The sequence below is a fragment of the Rhea pennata genome, chromosome 5, assembly GCF_028389875.1.
Source record: "Rhea pennata isolate bPtePen1 chromosome 5, bPtePen1.pri, whole genome shotgun sequence".
Lineage (NCBI taxonomy): Eukaryota > Metazoa > Chordata > Aves > Rheiformes > Rheidae > Rhea > Rhea pennata.
This window is the reverse complement of record NC_084667.1, coordinates 47,936,094-47,956,540: the sequence shown is the minus strand read 5'-3', so window position 1 is coordinate 47,956,540 and position 20,447 is coordinate 47,936,094. Positions and strand designations below refer to the sequence as shown.

Here is a 20,447-nt window from a genome sequence, read left to right as displayed (position 1 = left end):
TGTTTGGTTTTAGTATAAAAACTGCAACCTCTACAACTCTTCCTACATCAAATCCTCTTACCTTTATCTAGATGTGACTTTATAAGCTACCTAACTTTCGGTTCTCTGCTTCCCCCTGTTCAAATTACAGCTGAACTCCTATATTCCAGAGAATATGATGCTTCTAAGAGGCAATACCTTCTACATTTCTTTTTTTTAATTTTAGTGGGAAGCTTTGGGTATTGGTGTGTGATTCTTGAGATAAATGTGGATGATTGCTAGAGGAATGTCTACAGACCTATAAACAACTGAAAGAATGTTATTTGGAATGTTTCATTGGAAGAATAATGTTATGGTTATTATGGTTCTCTCAGATACTGTTGCTATCTCCTGATATGGAGGCACATCCCAAATAGCACAAGAAGCTAATCTTTATACAAAAAAAGCAAATGCACTGAAGCACAGATTTGTTGAAACTATGTAGGTGCTTAGTTGAGATGGTGCTGTTAGAAGATCAGTGGAGTTCTTTATAGAAATCTTCAGAGAATGTGTTACATGTAAAGTGAGGTGGATGTGGCATGGAGTTTCTGTATTCCAAAGAGCCAGGATAATTGTAACTATCAATCAGAAGAGCTCTCCCTCTTAATCTGTAATTGGTAATAATTCATAAGTCAGATATCACAGAGATTTTTGGCATAGTATAGATGAATTTAAACATTATCTTTTGTCATGAGGGAAAACTTTAACTCCACATTTAAAGACTTCTGTTTCAAGTTTTCACTGATGATAAAACAGGTAATAGCAAGAAAGGCAAAAAAAAATCTATTGAAATAGATTTTAGTCAGCAGGATTACTGTATCAGCAATAACAGTGGAAAGCTGAAAAACAGGAGAAAAATTCAAGAAACAAGATGCTCCTTTTTGCATAAGCGTGCAGCATCTTCCACAAGATTATCCTTAGTTGCCTGACTTACATGTTGCTCTGTTTTTGAGTAGGACATTCTTTTCTCTGTGCTTAATTGATAGTGGAGGAGCAAATTTTTTTGATAGTCTAATCCATTTTCGTAGATTTTGCTGCTACTTGAAAGCCTAATACAGAGGCACTGCTCTTAGTGTCATGATTATTATTCAGATACTCTATGCTGCTGAAAAGGCATCCGTATATCATATTCTAATATGCAGTGAATGCAGTAATTTAGTGTTAGCGTTTTATGTTGCTGTGTAGAACCTCACAACTCTCTGCACAGTTCTTCGGTGAATCACTTGGCTACACCTGAATGTCTTTTGATAAAATCCAGAGAACAGGATATATGCTGTTATGATAGGAATGTTGTTCTGAGTCAGTCATTTGGGATAAAGGAAGAGAAATGAGTTTGAGTCTGTTCTGCATATACCAGTTAGTGAGTTAAAAAAAAAAATCTTTTAGTTAGTTTGAAAGAAGTTGGGCAACAAGGAGGGGAAAAGCATTTCCAAGCAGTGTGGAAACAATATGAATACACTGTAGTAATGACTTTAAGTAAATGCATTAAAGGACCTGAAGGAGGTAAAAAGATAGCTGATATAATTACACATGGTGAAAAGGAGTGCTTTCAAATGTTGTGATCAAATGATAAAAGTAGAAAGGTTACATACACTTCTCCAACTAAATGTAAAAATAAAAAAAAAAATGGAGAAATAGCTTGCAAAATTACACGCGGTGATCCTCCTTGTTTAGTACCTTAGTGTTGAATCAAAAGATGATGTAACTAGAAAGAGTGTTCAGAGAAGATAATACCTGAAGAGAGATTGGGAGAAAGAATGCATTAGCTTTTTGCATCCCTCTTCATTAAGGAGAGCATTGGAAGATTTCAGCATAGAAAAACGTTCTTTTTGGAGAAAATGTCAGAGGAGTGGCCTAAGATTTGAAGGGACCTGCTAATCCACAGCATAAATAATTTGGAAAAGGTGTTGATTAGTGAAGCAACCCAATTTATGATAGTGTGATGGTGCTAAATTACCTAAAGTGAAAAGGTATGTTTACTGCATTGCAGGACATCTTATCATTAAACATTGCCAGAACATAAATGTGATGTAACAGATTTCCTGGAGAATGCGCAGAAAGCTACAAGTAAATGACAGTTCTGTTGCAAAGTACAACATAATTTGCTAATAGAACAAATTTGCTAATACAACATAATTTGCCTAATTTGCTATAGACTTGCATACTCCATGCCTCATTTCCCTAGCCTTTTCCCCTACCACTTGCATGCTTTTGGATCTCTGCCACAAGAAATTCTGTTGAATCCTGATCATCTGAATCCTTGCACAACAACTTCCATGTTCTTCCCGTATCTATGCTTCCTCATCAAACTACCCCCCTCAAAGTAGCACGTCACTTTCTTTGAGTCATTCTGACTTCCCCAATACCTATAACTTTTTATATTTTCAACCAAGTTATTTTGAATGCCAATTGGGGTAATAGTTAGTTTCAGACTCAATGCATGCACTTTTGCTTGCTGACTGCCAAAATGAATACAGGTTCTTGTATTTCCTTGAATCAAGTATTTGTGAAATCATCCCAATGTAGGATCTTGTTTTCTTGAAACCATTAATAGAGGTCAAGATACATTTGACAATTAGCAGTATATAATTCTTGATTATTAATGCAGAGCTTTTGTACTTTAATGAAAGTGCAGAATTTGACCCAATACTGCCAAGAGAAGATCATTATTGTATTAAGGTAAAGTACAAAATTTCAAGTTGGAAGCTAACTACTCATCTGGCTGCAGAAAAAGGAAACCTTTTGAAACTGACTTTTTTTTTTTTTTAATAAAGACAAAAGGACTATTACATTCTTTAAACCTAAAGCTTTATGAAACTGGTGAGGCCCAGAGTATATATATGTATAAAAAAGAAAAAAAAAAGTAGCAAACCAGGTTTCATTCATTTTATTGTACAAGAAATAATTTGTTTGGGGTGGGCGTGGACCCACAAATCTGCATGTTTTGCTCTGCGAGAGTGAAAAGATATTTTTTGTTTTTAAGACGTAAAGATGTTTTCAGTGGTCAGCTGGGGGCTATGGACAGGAAACAGTGAGTTAAAATGCCATTCTAATAATTACACTACTTTCTAGTGATTGTTTAAAATCTTTAATTTTAAAGTAGAGAGAAAAAATAAATAAATATTACCTTTGTCCATTTTTACTTTTTTAATTATATTAATTTAATTTGTTGCCCACGAGAGGGTGCTGTTTGCTAGTGGCTTGAAATGTGAAAACGGTAGCTGTAGTTTTAGTTTCATGTTGAATTATGAGTTACTATGTTTTTGTCCAAATTGCTTTAACAAATGACTCATGTTATTTTTATTCATTTGTGAATTCACAAAATTCTGAAAAACGTCTTAACGTGAGCTAGTTATTTTGTGATATTACGATCATTGTACTTAGTTCTTGCTTACTACTTGTCACTAATAAATAAATAAAGTATGAAGGAGGCACACATTGGCCTGTTTTACAGCGAGGAGATGCAAAAGAAGTGGCTTAGTAAAGGTTAATCAGGCCTGTGGCATAGAAGCTAGAGTTCTTGTATTCCAGGACAATACCTCAGGTTACACTACACCAAAGTGGTTTAAGTCTTATAACTGGAGCTATTTAGCCCTTGATTAGAACTAAACACTATAGAGAAAAAATATGCATATGCTTGAAGGTTATTGCTGGCAGGGTGTAGCAGGTCTTTTTCCTGTTTGAATACTTCTAGAAGTAGTTATTTTCTACACAATTCTAAATCTTTCTTCATGAAATAGAAGTTGTGTTCTCCCTTCTAATCCTTATTCTCTTTACCTCTTTCCCCAGAGGAAGTTTAGTATGTGGTAAACAGCGCATTGATTTCTTGCAGGATATTTCCTCTTTTCTCTCTCTCTCTCTCTTTTTTTATTTTTGCTTTTTTTGTTTTTTTTTGTTTGTTTTCAAGGTGTCAGAACGAGTAGAGAGAAGACTTCAAGAGGTAGAACAAGAAATGCGTGCAGAAAGACAGCTTGTAGAAAGGCGCCAAGACCAACTGGGACAAATGTCCATTCAATTGCAAGAGGTATGCAAATACAGACTTTCTGTGTATTCTGAATTAAATTAGGAATTTGCTGTGTTTATGAACCCATGCCTGTGAAATAGGCAAAAGTACTTGTATTTTTGGTACATTCTTTTAACCTGCTCTACTGGATTTGGGTAGCAAGTGATAACAAGCACAGTCTCCGTTACTCATGACACTATCTTGCCTGTGCTTAGACTTTTTTTTGACTGGCACAAACATTCCTAAAAATAAAGCAAAGAAAAAAAAAACACTTAAAAGGATGTCATTAGTTAGATTTTTTTTTTCATTTTAAACACTTTATTCTAAAATGTAAACTTTGCAATGAGCAATATATTTTTAATCAACTTTGACAAATGGTATTGGGCAGCCAGCTTTCGAGTGCTTATTAAACAGTTTCATGCAAATCTGATGAAGTATAAAATACTGTTTAGGGTAAAAATACAAATGTTCCTATTAGGAAAGCAAATTGTAGACAACTTTCTAGTAGTAGATTTTTCTGTTGCTTTAGGAAATGTAAGGTAAACTCATCTGTTTATGATCAAACTGCTATTTGGAAAATCTAGCAGTTTTAGTATATTAGCTTTTTTATTAACTCCATTTAAGATGTGATTTGCAATATCATCTATAGCTGTACAACAGAAAACTATACCCAAAAAATAACATGTAATTCCATATTTTTAACTTTTAATATTAGTGACAGCCTTGTGCTTTTTGGATCATTGCCAATTGTGTGTCATGTTGTGCAATGGTATCGTGGAGCATTAATTTAGGCTGATGCCTCGTATTTCATACAAGATTACAGACTCTTCAAAGAGGTCATAGTTGAGCAGACAACATATTCTCTTAATATGGATAAAACTAATATTTATCAAAACGCGTGCAATGCTTCTACTGGTATTTCAGATATAGTGCTGCAATTTCTCCCCCCCCCCCCCCCCCATAGGTACAGTAGTGGCTGAAAAGACCTAGAATACTTTATTACAGTTTTCAGAAGATACAATATTTCCTATGAGTTTCTTAGAAACAGCTCTTACTATACCTGTGTTCACTTCTGAATTAATCTGTTGGGCCTTTATTCCAATCAAAGGATGCTTAATGAAACGAATTGTTGTGATTTGATGATATCATCTGCAGACTGGAAGTAACCTCTTTATCCTTTTAAAGAGATAATGACATGTATCTATGAAGATAGATTGACAATGAGATTAATGACTTCCTGATAAGGAATATTTATTTTCAATTGAATGAAGTCAAGTTTATTTCAAAGACTTTCATGTTATTGTGCATTTGAATCATGAGCTGTCGGGCTGGATACCTTTTTTTCTAGTAGCTCACCTCTTGTATTTCATGCAAAAATGAGTTGGAAGTTCTTAGTGCATTCTGTGACCTTCCATTTCCCTAAGCTGTTCAGCTGTAGATGAAGAGGTTTTGATCCTTTCCCCTGCAAACTCTATCATTTTGTTCTGTACATATTTTTTAATTATTTAATTTTTCTCTAGGAGCATCTTTCTATTTAAGAAAGTTGAACACCAGTGGTGGAAAAAACCTCCACATTTGGTCCTCATCCTCACCTTACAGGGAAGCTATTAATCTTCTTGGTAAACCTCTATGATTAAGAATTTGCTGAAGCCGAGATTCAGAACTAATCCTGGCTGAACTAGCTTGTAAGACACTTACTTTCATCCTTTCATAGCTGTAACTTCTTGAAGGATGATTGCATTCATCCTCTCCTGAGTAGAGGCTCAGAGAGATGGGGTTCAGATCTTCCTTCTGAGTGGCTGATTTTTCAAGGCTTCTGGATTTCTTGAACTAGACTCTATTCTCACTGTATTTGTGAATCCTAATAAAAGGTAGATTACGTCTACCACAGTGAATTTAAGATTTTTTTTCAAGAGCTTCTAACCTTGATTATGCAAGATGGACTCCTTTCTACACTTGTCTGCTGGCATGACCAGATACTCTTTCAGTAGGTATTAGGCAATCCTCCCTTGACAAATCATAGAGGATTATAAGGATAACTTTGACTTTGAAGCATATACTTCCATACGGAACAATATGTCCTCTTCCTACTTCTTCTGTAATAGCTTAACAGCTTGGAAAATGTCTTTGTGACAGAGACGGTTTCAACTTGCTAAATGCTAGATATCTTCTTTCTATCTATCTATCTACGTGTGTGTGTGTATAAATATATATGTATATATGTGATATGTATGTTTATTTGGCTTCTGTTTGCAATGGAATGCTTGGGTTCACCCATCTGAATGTTAGTATGAACAGTCACTTCAAGAACAGAATGTTGCTTATCACTAACAAGATTTCTTTGAGGTGTAATACTCATTTGCCAAATTGCCGCCCTTTTCATTTACCCTCTTCTGGAGATCACTCTCTCTTGATAACTTTGGGATTGAGGGTTGTGAGAATGTAGTTCTTCACTTATACTAATGAAAGGTGTTGGAGGAGAGGGGAGGGTATACCCTATGTCTCCTATGGTACATCTTATGTCTCCTGCAGCTACTGATTAGGACAAGGCTTTCTATTTGGGAGCTTGATGTGTGGGAAGTGCATATGGATAGTGTGTAGTGAGGAAGGTATCAGTAAGTAATCTGTCATAAATAAATGTTAATGGGGCCATGGTGTAGACTTCTATAGTTTAAGTTACTGCTGAAGAAATAACTTAGAATGTTAGAATATTAGAATGTTGTTATGTATTCTTTTTCATACTCTAGTGCGAAGGAAGGAAATAGCAAAAATTTTAGGTGAAACAGTTATTTAGGTGAAGCATATTTCTGTGTCACTTTTAAAAAGAGGTTTTTATTTTGATACTCCATTTCCTCTCCTTTGTGCTTAGAATTCTGAGTTAGATGGACTCGTAACTTTGTTTGTGACCTCAGTTTTGTGGTAATGATTATGTGGATTTAATGTCTTTTTCTGTCCTCTTTTATTTCTCTTAAGATGCTTCTCAAGTAACATTACTGGAAGAAGGGTAGGGTTTGGACTGGGTTATGAAATCCTGTCATTTAATAGGGCCTGAATGATTTACAAAGGAATGTTATTTAAAGCCGTTGTGGCTATTTAATGAAACAATTGTTTCATTGGTTTGCCTGTTATACTTTTCAAATCAAAATCAAATTTGCTTTTTGGATTTGATCAGCAATTTTTTTTTAATTAAATCTTGTGAGGTTTAAATGTTAATAGTTAAAATTTTTAAGGAAAGTGTAGTGCGCATAACTGACCACTAATTGTCAGTATTTTACCATCCTAGGAGAGTCATTCTCCTAAATTGTAACTATTAAATTACACATTTTCAGGATCTAACTGAACATGATGAAACATTTTTCTTTCTCTTTGTCTGGCTTGCCTTTGTCTGTCTTTCATATGATGTGCAAACTATTCCATATTATCATCATGGACTGATTATTAAAGCAAGATGATATCTGGATATATACTGACTATGAAGAAAACTTGACATATAAAATTTTACATCTTTAGCATCAAATTTTGCATTGTTATTCTGAATTGATAATCTGTGTGCTGCATCTAGACAGATATATAAAAATATACAGAAAGGTATTTATATCTTGTGAATTAATTTGGCTTCTTGGAGTATTTAAACTTTATCTGGTTATAAAACAAACTCGAAATTAGTGTAAATTGTGCATGTTCACTTTCTTCCAAATCATTATTCCAAATCTGTCCCTAATAGAAGCGAAAAATAACATCCTCATTTTGGTGTTTTGTTTCGCACCGTTACTAATATGCATATATGGATTACTTAAAGAATCTCATAGTTATTTTAATTCTGACAACAAATGTATTTATTGTTTTATTTTGAACCTGAAGACATTCTCTGCTTAATTTTTTTTCGTATACCCAGTTTCTAAAGCAAGATCAAATATTGTTCTTGAAAACAACTTATGTATTTGGAATGGATGTCCTGAATGGCTTTGCTGGTGGCCTTGCTTGGTCTTGGTGAATTGAATGTGTCTGTTCATGCCCACTTTAGGCAAACAAAATTGTCATTAGAGAATGTTTTGAACATGTTGACTTTATTAAGGCAGTAAGTATAATTATGTCTTAAGCTGATAATTTTGACAGACCAGGAAGCATTTCTTCCTTTTTTTCTGTGCAACTAGATTCCCAGATTCTGTCTGTTCCCCACTACACATACAATGAAGTAGAGACTGACAAATACTAGGAACTAAACAGAGGATGTGGTAGACCAGAGACAAATGTTACCGAAAATTCTCTTTTTGCAAATCCTTGTCTTTATGGTCTTTTTAGACAAATGTAAACTTATCTATGTTCTGAGCCTTCAGAATATTTTTAATGCATCATTGATGACATTATAATGTGTTCTGCCCCTTGAATCTATACTGTGCCACTTGTGGCTAATAGTTTCCGTTTTAGTTGCAGTTTGACTGTCTCACATCTCTGCCTTAGAACATAAGCTGGTCTTATTCATATCTATCACCCAAATATCTTTAGATGCCTGGCTGGTACCTCTAGGTAACTTACTTGGACCTTGGACCATGTTAGCTACTAATGTAGCAGATTAGGGAAAGAATTTTCATTCAGTTTAGGATGTAGTATGCTTTCCCTTATGTATGATGTGAGGTTGATCTGCTTCTCTGTCTGCTAGTATGAATATATTTCACTACTTAATCTCATACTGACAGAGAGTAAATTTAAACTTGTGGTCTGTGGGCTACTTTCAACTCATTTGTTTTTATTAGAAAAAAAACTAAAAAAAATAGGCTTAAAGTTGCAATAGAAATTGTTCATCTCTATTAGAAAATTTTCATTAGCTGAAAAGAATGAGAACTGTTGTTACAGAGGCCTCAGGCATATGTGGCACCAGTTTTCCCCATATATTCTTTTGCTTATACATATATTCAGGAAGAACTGAATGATTTTATCAAAGTAAAGTTTTACAGTTATATGTACTGAATATGGATGAGTGGCCTGTGCTATACCACAGGTGTTAATGTTCTAGTAGTATCTCATGCTAGTAAACGATGAAAAGACCTGTAGGAAGTGCTATCCTAGATTGAATCAAAAGTTCATCTAGCCTGTCAGAGGCCATATCCTGTGACTGATCATCAGAGCAGGCAGTGTAACATCCAACTGGTCCATCCGAAAACCATGCCATGGAGACATCTTTAAAAGCATGTTCTCTCGTTGCCCTCCCCACTGCAAGTAAAAGGACCTTTTACTACCAAGAGAGCCTGAGAAGCACCATCAGGCCTCCAGGATGAATGTGTGGCCTGCCATGGATATAAAGTGGAAAATCATTTGTGATGTGGTGGCATGAGCAAAGTTTTTTTTTTTTTTTTTTTTTTTTTTTCTTGTGTGTGCAGATATATGTAGATGTGTATATAAATACATAGATATCTATATACACACAGTGTGTGTGTATATATATATATATATATATATATATATAAAAAAATAAAATTTATGAATGTTAAAATTATATACTAATACATGTTATACAATATTATATAGTAAATATATAATATGACACATCATAGTAAATATAAATATATAATAAATAGAAATTTTGTCTTATGTGTCCTATTATATATAGGCACTATAATATATATTATGTAAGTGTGTGTGTGTGTGTGACACATCTGTAGCATGATTCTCAGAGTCATATTACTTGTGACCTTTCTGCAGCAAGGAGAAGACCTTGGTGTACCTGTATCTTAAGTATGCCAGTTAGTGGCCCTGCCACAGCTGCTTGTTGGGATTCTGACTGTGCACTTTTTGCACTTTTATTCTTACCTCTCTAAGGCCTCACCAAGTCACATAACCTCTCTGTCAACCTCGTTCTGGCCAGCCTGGACATTTATGCCTTTAGGAGAGCCTTGGCGGGGGAATCCTGGTGACAGTAGGCCTGTTTCCATTTTCTGGTCCCTTAGTGTTGTCAGGCCGGGTTCTCCTCGGTAGTGTCTGCTGGCTGCTTGGATGCTTTCAGGGAGTTGTAGAGCCTACTGGTACCAATCTGCTCAGCATCCACTTTCCCCTTTCCTGGGAAAATGACCCTCACCCCCTTTTCTTGGAGACAACAAATGAAATCAAAGAATTCAAAGCCAACTGACTCTGTTTTTTATTTTCATATAGCACTTCCTTTCTAAGAGAGGATTATAAGGTTTTCATAGAGAAATCTATAGTGGAAAAAACATTCTTGGCACAAGTCAATAAGAGATAATTATTTAAGAAGAAGTGTAAGAAACAGAGCAAGTATAGAACTAACTTGTATAAATGCAGTTTCTGAATCATTAATAAGAGCTGCTGCTTGTCTAGTTGTAGTTGCCCAAATTTTTCTTAATGACATTTTGATTGATTAACAGATTACCTAACAAACACCTACTGGGAAAAGCAGCATTTCATAATTGAAGTAGTGCATGTGTGATATGTTTAATTTTATTGTAGCATCATTTTTTTTGTGAAGTAATTTAACTAGTCTCTCTCTCTCTCTCAAATATATATATATATATATGCATATGTGTGCACGTATACATATATATACACACACACACATATCTACATGTATGTATATAAATGAATGATTTTTTCTTAAAAATGAGATGGTTATGGGCTATTTTTACTATATCCAGAAAATAAAAGTGAACATCTTAATTGTCATATCAGTGGTATGAAAGACTGCCTTTTTACTTGAAGTTATTACTGTTTAATGCCCTAAATATCATTCAGTGATCTTGATAAGTTAAGATCGCATATTGATTTCTGTGGTGTCTCCTGTGAATTAGGATGCAGTACTGATGCAGAGACATAGTCTTTGCCATCAGTAGGGAAAATCTTTGAAAAATTTCTCAGCATTTCTAATTCCATTCCATCTTTGTGATGCTGGAATACCAAATTCTGCACATAAAGTCCTGATACATTTTTGGTCCTATATTGGTAAGTAGTTTAGGACTGAAAATAAAGTTGGCATGAAGCAGACTGTAACAAAGCTTCTAATTTGGCTATTAAAAATGAAATTAAATTGCAGTTAGTAGGCATCATATCACTCTATTAGACTGTTCTGAGCTAATATATCTAGTCATAAAAAAATCATTGTACAATAATGGCATTAACTGAAGTATTCATCAAGGCTGTTATTTCCTGTAGCATTTAGAGTTTTTCTAAGAGCCTTTTTGAAGCAAATGGGAGTAGGTAGGGTTTGTGTGCAGTTATAGTTAACTGGAAAGGTGGGCCTGAATCTATAATGAATAGTTAGGCAAAGATCTTAAATACGTTGCAATTTTGCAATATCTGATTATGAATCAATAAGACCAAAAGCCTTTTTCATTATGTAGCATGTAGCATGATATTTTTGGTGGCTCTGTTATAGTGTTTTACACAGTCTCAGATTTTAATATAAACTGTTCAAGCAGGGATGTAGGCAAAACTATTGAAACCCATATGTGTTTTCAGATGAGGATAGTGCACTGAGAAGTGCACAAATCCGTTTATTTTCTCCAAAGCTGTGAAATATAGTGTAGTCTGTAGACATTACTTTCTGGAAAGCTGTGTATTTCTGTTGTTCTGCTCTAGTTTTAGCAAGTAACGATGGAAAGGATAGTTGTGCTTCTGCTTCATGATATTGGATGAAAGTAAAAGGTATTAGCTAATAAGATCTGTAATAAACTGATTTGTGACGAGTTAAAAAAGCTTGGTCATGTGCAGCAAAGAAATGAAAGAGTAATTAATACAGTTACTTAAATTTGCAGCAAATTATATCAGCATGGCTAGTAATCTGCTAGCTGTAGTTTCTAATAAATATTTAAGATGAGCCAATGATATTGTTATGGTTTCTGTTCCCCAAACTTGGGTATATGAACATGTTGTAAAGTGTATTTGTCATTAATATCTATGATATCTAGTGCATTCCTTTGCCAGTAACTGGCTATGTTCTGAAAATAGTCTTCATTTTTAGAGGGGGAAAATTTGAAACTGATTGCAAGGAAATTTTATTGTGGTAATGTGCTCTGCAAAAAGTACATAAACAACTTTAGATACTTCAGTTTGAGGGGGATAGGAAAAGGGTTTATAAGAGTTGGGAAAATATTCAACAATTCTGATTATCAAGCCCCACAAGTTTTCTCCCTGTTGCCTACCCCTCCCGCCACTTCTCAGAACAGGGCACTCCGAACTCAGTAGCTTTGGGTCAGGAATATATCAGTTCATCCTATCTTAACGCTGATTTTAAGCATCTGTCCAGATTCTGATAAAAATAACTTTCTGGTTTGGGCTCCCAAAACAACCTTTTAGTAATGTTTTCCTTACTACTGCTGCCTTGTATTTCATTTAATTTCATATTTTATGTAAGAGAATATAAATGTATATGTCCTCTTAATCTGTTTACAGCTTCCATCTCTAATCACCTCTTATTTCTTCATCTCACAATGTCTGGGGTCAGCTTTCAGTGTCTGGAGGTCTAGAGATCGGAAGGATGTTAATGCTAGTTTTGACATTGTATTTTTCCCAGTTCTATGCATGGATGTGTTTATATATACACTGTCTTATATTTATTTTTTCTTAACAGTATAGGTTGGCTTTTTCTGGAAATAGTAAACATAGTCAGAAAACACTCATCTAGATTTTTTTGTTAAATATATCAGCAGATTCTTTCTCTTCAGAGACTTAAAAAGTTACGGAAAAGTTACAGAAGTCTTCTTACAGTGATGTTCCTAATATATTTTTTTTCCTTTAAAGGCTTTAAAGAAATGTGATGCTAAAGCAGATGAAACAGAAGAACTCATGAAAAATAAATTTGTGAAATATGAAAGTGAAAAGAACCAAGTAAGACTTAAATATTTTTCTTTTTTGTCTAGTTTTAATTGTATGTAATGTCATTTTATAGTATATTTTTCCTCTCATGTTAGAATCAGCAGGGTAAAACTTTCTTTACTCTGTAAGGTAACAAGATGCTTTTTCGCTCTGAATGCAGCTATGCTTCTATCTTTCCTCCAAAGCTCTTTAGTTATAGTCTGTTACTTCTAACACACAACTTTAAAACTTGGGAATTACCCTTTATTTGGTTCTCCTTTTGTCCCCTACATCTGCTGTTATTTCTTTTGCAGCAGCTCAAAAGATACAACTTTCCTCTGTCCGTACAGCGAACTTGTGTTTTGCTATTATGCACCCTGGTTATTATTAAATACTCCTTTTACTGAACTGTCTAATGCCATGTTGCTCTCTTCCTGTTCGTAGAAAATAATTTTGCTTATATTTCTATTCTTGCAAGTTGTTAGGGCCATATTGCTCTTTGTTTATGGAAACTTTTGCTAGCTTTTTTTTCCTCTAACAACAAGTTTAACCCTTTGGTCAATACCTTCAAAGCCTTGCGATTTGTGATTTCTCAATGTGGTCTCTACCTCTGCAATAACAATTTCCTCTGTCAAAAATATTTTTATTTCCATGTGCATATTTGCAGTCTTTGAGCTATTTATGTTAGAATTCACTGAAAATATTTCATATCTTCTATTTTCAGAAATGGTACATCAGTTTGCTGATTACACATTTCTAAATTCCCTTGACATTATATTTTAGGAAACAGTCGTTTGGAATTCTAAACACTTCAGTTTATCAATTTTCTTAATATTTGGAATAAAATTCCTACACAACCTAGAAAAGCACGAAGTATACATAATTATGTACAGAGTGTACATAATTATGCAGTTTTATCAATACATGTAATCTTTAAAATTGTAATGAATAAGCTATATAGCAAAGGCTTAGAAAAATTGAAAATGACATGATATTCAGAGTTTGAAATTATGCCTCAAATCTGAGGACAATGATGTAAAAACTTCTTAGTTCTCTTTTCCTTTTTTGTTTTTTAGCAATGAATTTGCTTTCGTATTCTTGTTTTGGATTTATACATACACCATTTTAAATCTTCATGTGATACAGAATACTGTAAAAAAATTGTAGGCTTTAAGTTAAATTTGCTTTATATAATTCAAATAAGTATAGCAGGTATAAGTACTGTTTGCTATAAAATTTTGATAAGGATGTTGTGTATACTATAACTTATATTTGAATAATGTTTATATTGTTTAATTGTGCCAGAATTAGATATTTAAATTATGATGCATAAATTACTTTTTCTGTTCATCATTTTTTGTAATAAAAGCTTAAGCAAGAATTGGAGCTGTCGCGGAAAAAGTTGGATCAGTCAGAAGGCAGTCGAGAAGCTCTTTTGCATCAGGTAGTTATTTTTGTGGTGAAAATCCTCCTGTTTTCATCCTAGGCTAGGTCTGAGTCATCTTGCTATTTTCCTATCTTATACTCTGATAACATTGTTTTAGGGAAGGAAGAAGGAAATACAGAAAGAAAGGTTTGAGTCTAAAATACATGGACTGAACTCTATTTTTACTTTTTCTGCTTTCCATTTTTTTAAATAGTTATGGTATCGTTTAAGTACATAAACATATAATTTTTAGCTATCCTTCATAGTACTTTTTAGTACAACTTCTATATTAACAGTTATTCTGTTATAGAGTGTATGCAATAGTTGGTGGCTTTAGTTAATTCAGGGACATAGAAATTTTTGTTGTTTTGTATGTTATGCTAGGAGAATAAAACATCTCTGAAAAGCTGTCTAAAATGTGCTCCAAACAATGTCTGTTCATGTAGATTTGATTGAATCTAGAAGATGCAGGGACCTGGATAATATCATTAGAAAAGTAACTACTTTCCTAATCATATCTAATCCTTCTCCCAGAGAAGTTGGGGGAATAAAATATTAAATAAATGCAAGCAATTGGCATATGAGTCAGTTAGCATTAGTTGTTTGACTTGAGTATCTGGCAGATATTTGAGTTGGATATGTTACCGTTTTAAATTTAACTCATTGTGCATAGGATTTAGTAGTGTGTCACATACATTCTCAGGGAGATGTAATGTGTGTTGAGAGTTATTTTCCTTTAACAGAGTTTTAGTATATTTTCTTTAAAAAGTAATTAATTGTATAAAGTTGTATAAAATGCCATCTTTGTGTTAGATAGTAAAGAAAGAAAAAATATTAAAAGCCCTATATTTCTTAAGAATATTGATATTGTACAATTAATGAGCAAAATTTACATAATATATCGTTTGTCAAGTTTGTATAGATATTTTTACTGGTAATGTAATATAAAAAGACAATTACAACATATGAAATGGTAGAATCCAGTTTGGTCTGGAAAAATTAATCCTCTACCATTATCAACCTAATGAGCTAAGATGGATCTTTTCATTTTGAGTAGTTGTTTGGCCAAAACTAGGAACTGACCCAGCCTTCGTTTGTTTACTATCTGGAGCACTCTTTAAAAAAAACATAATAAAACAAAGAAGGCTATATAGGTAATATTTTATAAATAAATCTAAAGTACACTATTTACTCTTTCTTTCTGAGTTTGTTAAGCATTTCATACTTGTACATATGTTTTAGATTGAGGATCTTCGCTCCCGACTCTTGAGAGCAGAAGAGGCTCGTGTAGAGCTACAACATCAAATTTCACATGTTGCTATGCATCACCAGAGCTACCATGATGAACATGAAGATGACAAGAGAATTAGAACAGGTATAGCTCTCCCATTTTGCATTAGATGTGTTATTTACCTTGGAAATCAATTCTGTTTAAGTTTCAGTCTGGTTGTTCTACTGTTTGAACTAAAACAGTTATTAACTTCTATTATTAACTTCTCCACTTTATTAGTACCAATATCTGAATGTAAACAAATAAATAGAAAGGATAATTAAAATTAAGGATAAAATATTTTGTCTGGTTAAAACAAGTTAAGATTATTAGAGACAATTTCAGCAAAGTGAATATTATTCTTAGAACAGAAAAGCATTGGAAAGTGAATATTATTCTTAGAACAGAAAGCATTGGAAATTTTTAAAACACCCATTTTTTTGGAATTTTACATTTCAGTCCATTAGTGTTTTAAATTCTGCCAATTTGAAAATCAAAGCAAAAGTAATTTACACAGTAATTCAGGGGTCTTACTAACTGTCAGGATTTCTAAAGGGTAACATATTGCAGAGAGATGAAGACTATAATCTTGTGTGTTAAATTACAGCCTTAGGTCTTCACTACCTTGTTAGATATTTATCCCTATTTAAAATTTTCAAATATAATCAAAATGCACTAAAAAAAGTCTTTATCTCCTTCTCCTAGTTAACACAGAAATGTATTAGTCAGAATAATAGAGGAACAGGACTCAAAGTGTCTCAGTGACTGGTTTGGTTAATAACTTCTTTTTATATTTTCATACTGCGGCTGTTGAATTATCATGGTTATTAAAATTGAACTCCTCATTTTACAAGCCTCATACAAGTTTTCCATAGAACTGGAAAATGGATATATTTCGTACAGGGCTTAGGTTCAGACATGTAACAAAGATTGTAATTTTAATAGTTTTTCTTCAGTCACTTGAGTGTTACTCTATTAGCTTAGAAGTGAATTTATTTGTGGTAATACATATTTTTATTAATAATTTTGTTTGTTTTATAACTATAGCAAAATTGCTGTAAAAACATGAAGAAAGAAAGAAAAATGTGTACTACAGCTATTAAAATGTATGGAGAGAAATGAACCTCTAAGCACTTGATTCTTCTTACTGCATTATCTCTGTTTTTTTCTAAGATGCAAGAAAAGAATACAGATTGAGATTTTGTTTGCTTCTACTAGAAGGTTTTGTCTGAAGATCTTTGAATTTCCAGTTGAGAAAATTCAGTACAATTATAGAAATTTCCAGTAAAAGTTCATGATGAGACTAATTGTAGTATTTTAGATGTATCATTTGCAAATAGTAAGTTTTTCAAATTAGGAAGTGTTATTTTTGTGGGATAAAATCCTGACCTTGGAATTTGTGGCAAAATCTCATTGGCACCAGAATTTTCCCCCTAGTTTTTCCCATGCTATTTTCTTTATTTGCCCCTTTTTACCTAAAAATAGGGGACTGTTGTCCCCCCTTCAACCCAAATGATTTGGTAACAATAAGCAGAGAAGTACAGTCTCATCTAGTAGAATGTTATGATGTAAATACTGCCTTTTCCCTGAGGCCTCAATGAAAACAAAAGTTGAAGAGTAGTCACATATAGAGAAAAAAATTGCTAAAAGAGAAATGAGGAAAAAAATAATAATTTTCCAAAAGTCTACTTGACATATTTTCTGTTCTCACTGTTTTATAGTAGCTGAAAAATATGAGAGAGAAAAGCAAGAACTGGAGAAACTCATTTTGGAGCTAAAAGCAAAGCTGAATCATAATGCTGTAATGTCAGAGGTAGAAGAATTAAAGAGATGCATAGAGCGTAAGGAGAAGGAGAAAGCACAGCTTGCAGAACACATACAGGTAACTTTTCTGTGTAAATCATTTTCCATATGTTTATGATGGGTGATGTGCCAGATCAGGGAGTAATCTTTAAAATAAGAGCAGATGTCATGCTTTTCTAATTTTAGTCTGTGGATCCCTTCGAAAGGTGGCCTGAGTTTGCAGAGATTTTTCCTTCTCATCTTTTTGATAAACCAAAAAAAAGCTATTTGCTGTCACCCATGAATTCATGAGTTGGTTTTATTTATTTATTTATTTATTCTCTGTGCAAAGAAAAGATCTGATTTTATCAGCTGTTGTCATTAACACTGGTCTGTGGAATTACTTATGTAAGTTGATACTTGCTTTCTTATTTCCCATTCCATCATGCTTTAGATCTAAAGTTTGATTTTTAAACAACTTAAGATTTCTTGTTGTTGTATGAGGTGGTGCAGTAGAGTAAGAAGAATAGATCGTAACTGCACATTTTTAGGAATTAGGTGCAATGTAATCATTATAATAATAATCCCATACATGAAAAACACTAGCTTGCTAATCAATGTAAACACATACTATTTAAAGTGATCCTTTCTGCAAAGAATGACAGCAGTCTCTGTCAAAGGGATATATAACTTTTACCTTGGTCACTAATTGAGATGTGAGGATACAGTAGCCTTTTATTTAAGAACAAGAGTTCTATATTTTTGGATCATGTGTAGCTCCCTGAATGGTAACTGTTGTCTTTTATGACTGACAGAAGAAATGAGGAACCTATTTGCAAAACCTTTAAGTGAGATTTCAGTAGTCATTTAATATTTATTGCACATGTATTGGGGCATTCAATAAGCCAGAGAATTGTATGTTTATTTTTTCTAATAAAGGTAGTTTTGTCAGAAATAGTGTTTTACCATTTTCTTGGCAGCTCAAAAGTAGGAACTAGATTTTTTTTCTCTGCATAGATTTATAGGATTATGCTGTTCAGTTTACTTCTTTCTTCCCACCACTCCCTTTTCAATTTGCATGCTGATTTAAAACTAACCTGTCAAATTGTATTTAGAAAAAACTCCAAAGTTTCAAAGATTTGATTCCTAAAAGTTTTATGAAAATTGACAGTTGAACAGTTTTTTTTTAAAAAAAAAATAGATAAATGCTTTAGAAAAAAAAACCAAACCTAGGTTAATACTCTTATAGAGGAAGAGACAAGCAGAACACATTTGCTGATTTGCATCAAAATTTGTTTTAGCTGTCAATTGATTCCTGCACAACTCCAGATGAACCTGAAACATGCTGTGTTCTTTGTTTTTTTGGACTTGAGAAATTCCAGTTACTTTGGCAGCAGAAGTCAATGGGATGCAAACCATAGAAAACCTTTTTTAAAACTTCTGCTAGCAGAACACTTTGTGAATCAGAATGGTATTCTAGTGCTAACTTCCTGCTCTATCAAAATATTGATGGAAGAGGGCTCAGATAGGGTCATTGCCACTACTGCAAGTAAAAAATCTTTGACTTCTGATTTTCTCAACCCAAAATACTTTGTACTTCTTATCAGCTTCCCACTACCACTCCCCTACAGAGGCAGTAACAGGAAAATAACTATTTTTTTGTTATATATTTTTCTTCCAGTAGGACATCAAGAAATACAAGGATGTGAATTTCTAAACGTATGTACTAACAAAGCCTTTTGTCAAGCCTATTCTAACAGCTGCTCATATCAGATAGTCTGGTTCCCAGTTGGAAGTGACCAGTCGTGTTTGAATTGAATGTAATTTATCTTTGGCTAGTGGGAAGGATATGACTCTATTGGCCTCTGGTACATGTACATGTGATATTATAAAATTTTTTGATTTATTTAAATGTCATTGTTTTCAACAATTTAAGTTTTGAGGTTGTACATTTAGTCCTGGACACTTGCCATAAGATCACAGTATGACATAAAATGGAAAGGATAAAAAAAATATGTTTTATTAAGTATCTTAAGTCTTTTTTTTTTTTTTTTTTTTTAATCATTCTTGATCTCATGGTTAGGAGTGACTTTCATCTTGAATTATTTGTTAAGTTTAATATGGAAAATTTTGATTTCAGTTAGTTTAGTTTACCTGAGCCTGCTTCGGTAAGATATTGCAAACACATGTAACTATTTTAAGTGTATTGTTCTGTATGGAACTACACAGAAATGGGCTCAAGCTGACTCTTAAGGATAACAAATAAACAAACATATAGTACACAAATTTTAAAGATAAAAATACCCTAATTTCTCCATCAGTGTCTGCAAACTCTCATGCTACTTCAAAAGCAACAGGAAGTAAGCATGTTTGAAGAGAGATGACTTTTAAATTCTGCAAGGAAATTAGATTTGCAAGTGAGAAACCATTATAATGTGTTTGGCTCCTGTCAGTTAGCATATTCTTTTGCTTGCTTGCTTGCTTGTTTGTTTTAGCTCTTTCTAAAGTCTATAATGCGTGGGAAGTATATTTGCACTGAAGTATGCCTGAAGTCATGCTATTCTTCTGACCAGTTATAGGGCAATATAGTCCTAAAAGAATATATGATGCATTGTCCAGCTTGTAAAATCATTTGTGTAAAGATTTCTCATTCTAATTAGGTCAAAGTAATCTTACAGTATTGCTCAGTGCATAACAGCAGACAGTTATTTTGTTAAAAACTTGCTAGCTCTGATGGGAAAAAGATGTTGATTTGTTTATTTAAGAATAGAATTTATCATTAATATAAATGTGTCAGTCTTAATTTATTTTTATTCTCATTAAAATTCATTTTTATGGCTTTTCCTCCTGTAATGAAGACCCTCTTGGTCAATAGTTTTCAGTATGTGAGTCAATTAAGATATCTGAAAAGCAGTAAGTGTAACAATGTTCTAAATTAAAAATATATACTCATGAGAGAAACCCATAATTTTGCCACAGAACAGTTGATATCTATATTGCTGTGTCAGTGGCTTTTAAATACACAAATAGTGTACAGATGCAAATTTTGTCAGTGAAAAGTGTATATACATTTAAAACTGTTTATAACCACATGTCAACCTAAAATAATTAAAATTTTTTAGTTTTATGTTTACGTGAACTATTACCTG

General features: G+C 33.3%; 1 protein-coding gene across 1 annotated transcript in view; it reads left to right on the top strand.

Moving 5' to 3' along the window:
- CEP128 (centrosomal protein 128) overlaps positions 1-20,447 on the top strand; it is a 129,503-nt gene that overhangs the window by 20,074 nt on the left and 88,982 nt on the right. Inside the window, exons 8-12 of the mRNA XM_062577300.1 lie at positions 3,926-4,042; positions 12,767-12,853; positions 14,190-14,264; positions 15,489-15,621; positions 17,238-17,398. Coding sequence (XP_062433284.1) covers positions 3,926-4,042; positions 12,767-12,853; positions 14,190-14,264; positions 15,489-15,621; positions 17,238-17,398 — 573 coding nt within the window. The remainder of the gene's footprint in view (positions 1-3,925; positions 4,043-12,766; positions 12,854-14,189; positions 14,265-15,488; positions 15,622-17,237; positions 17,399-20,447) is intronic.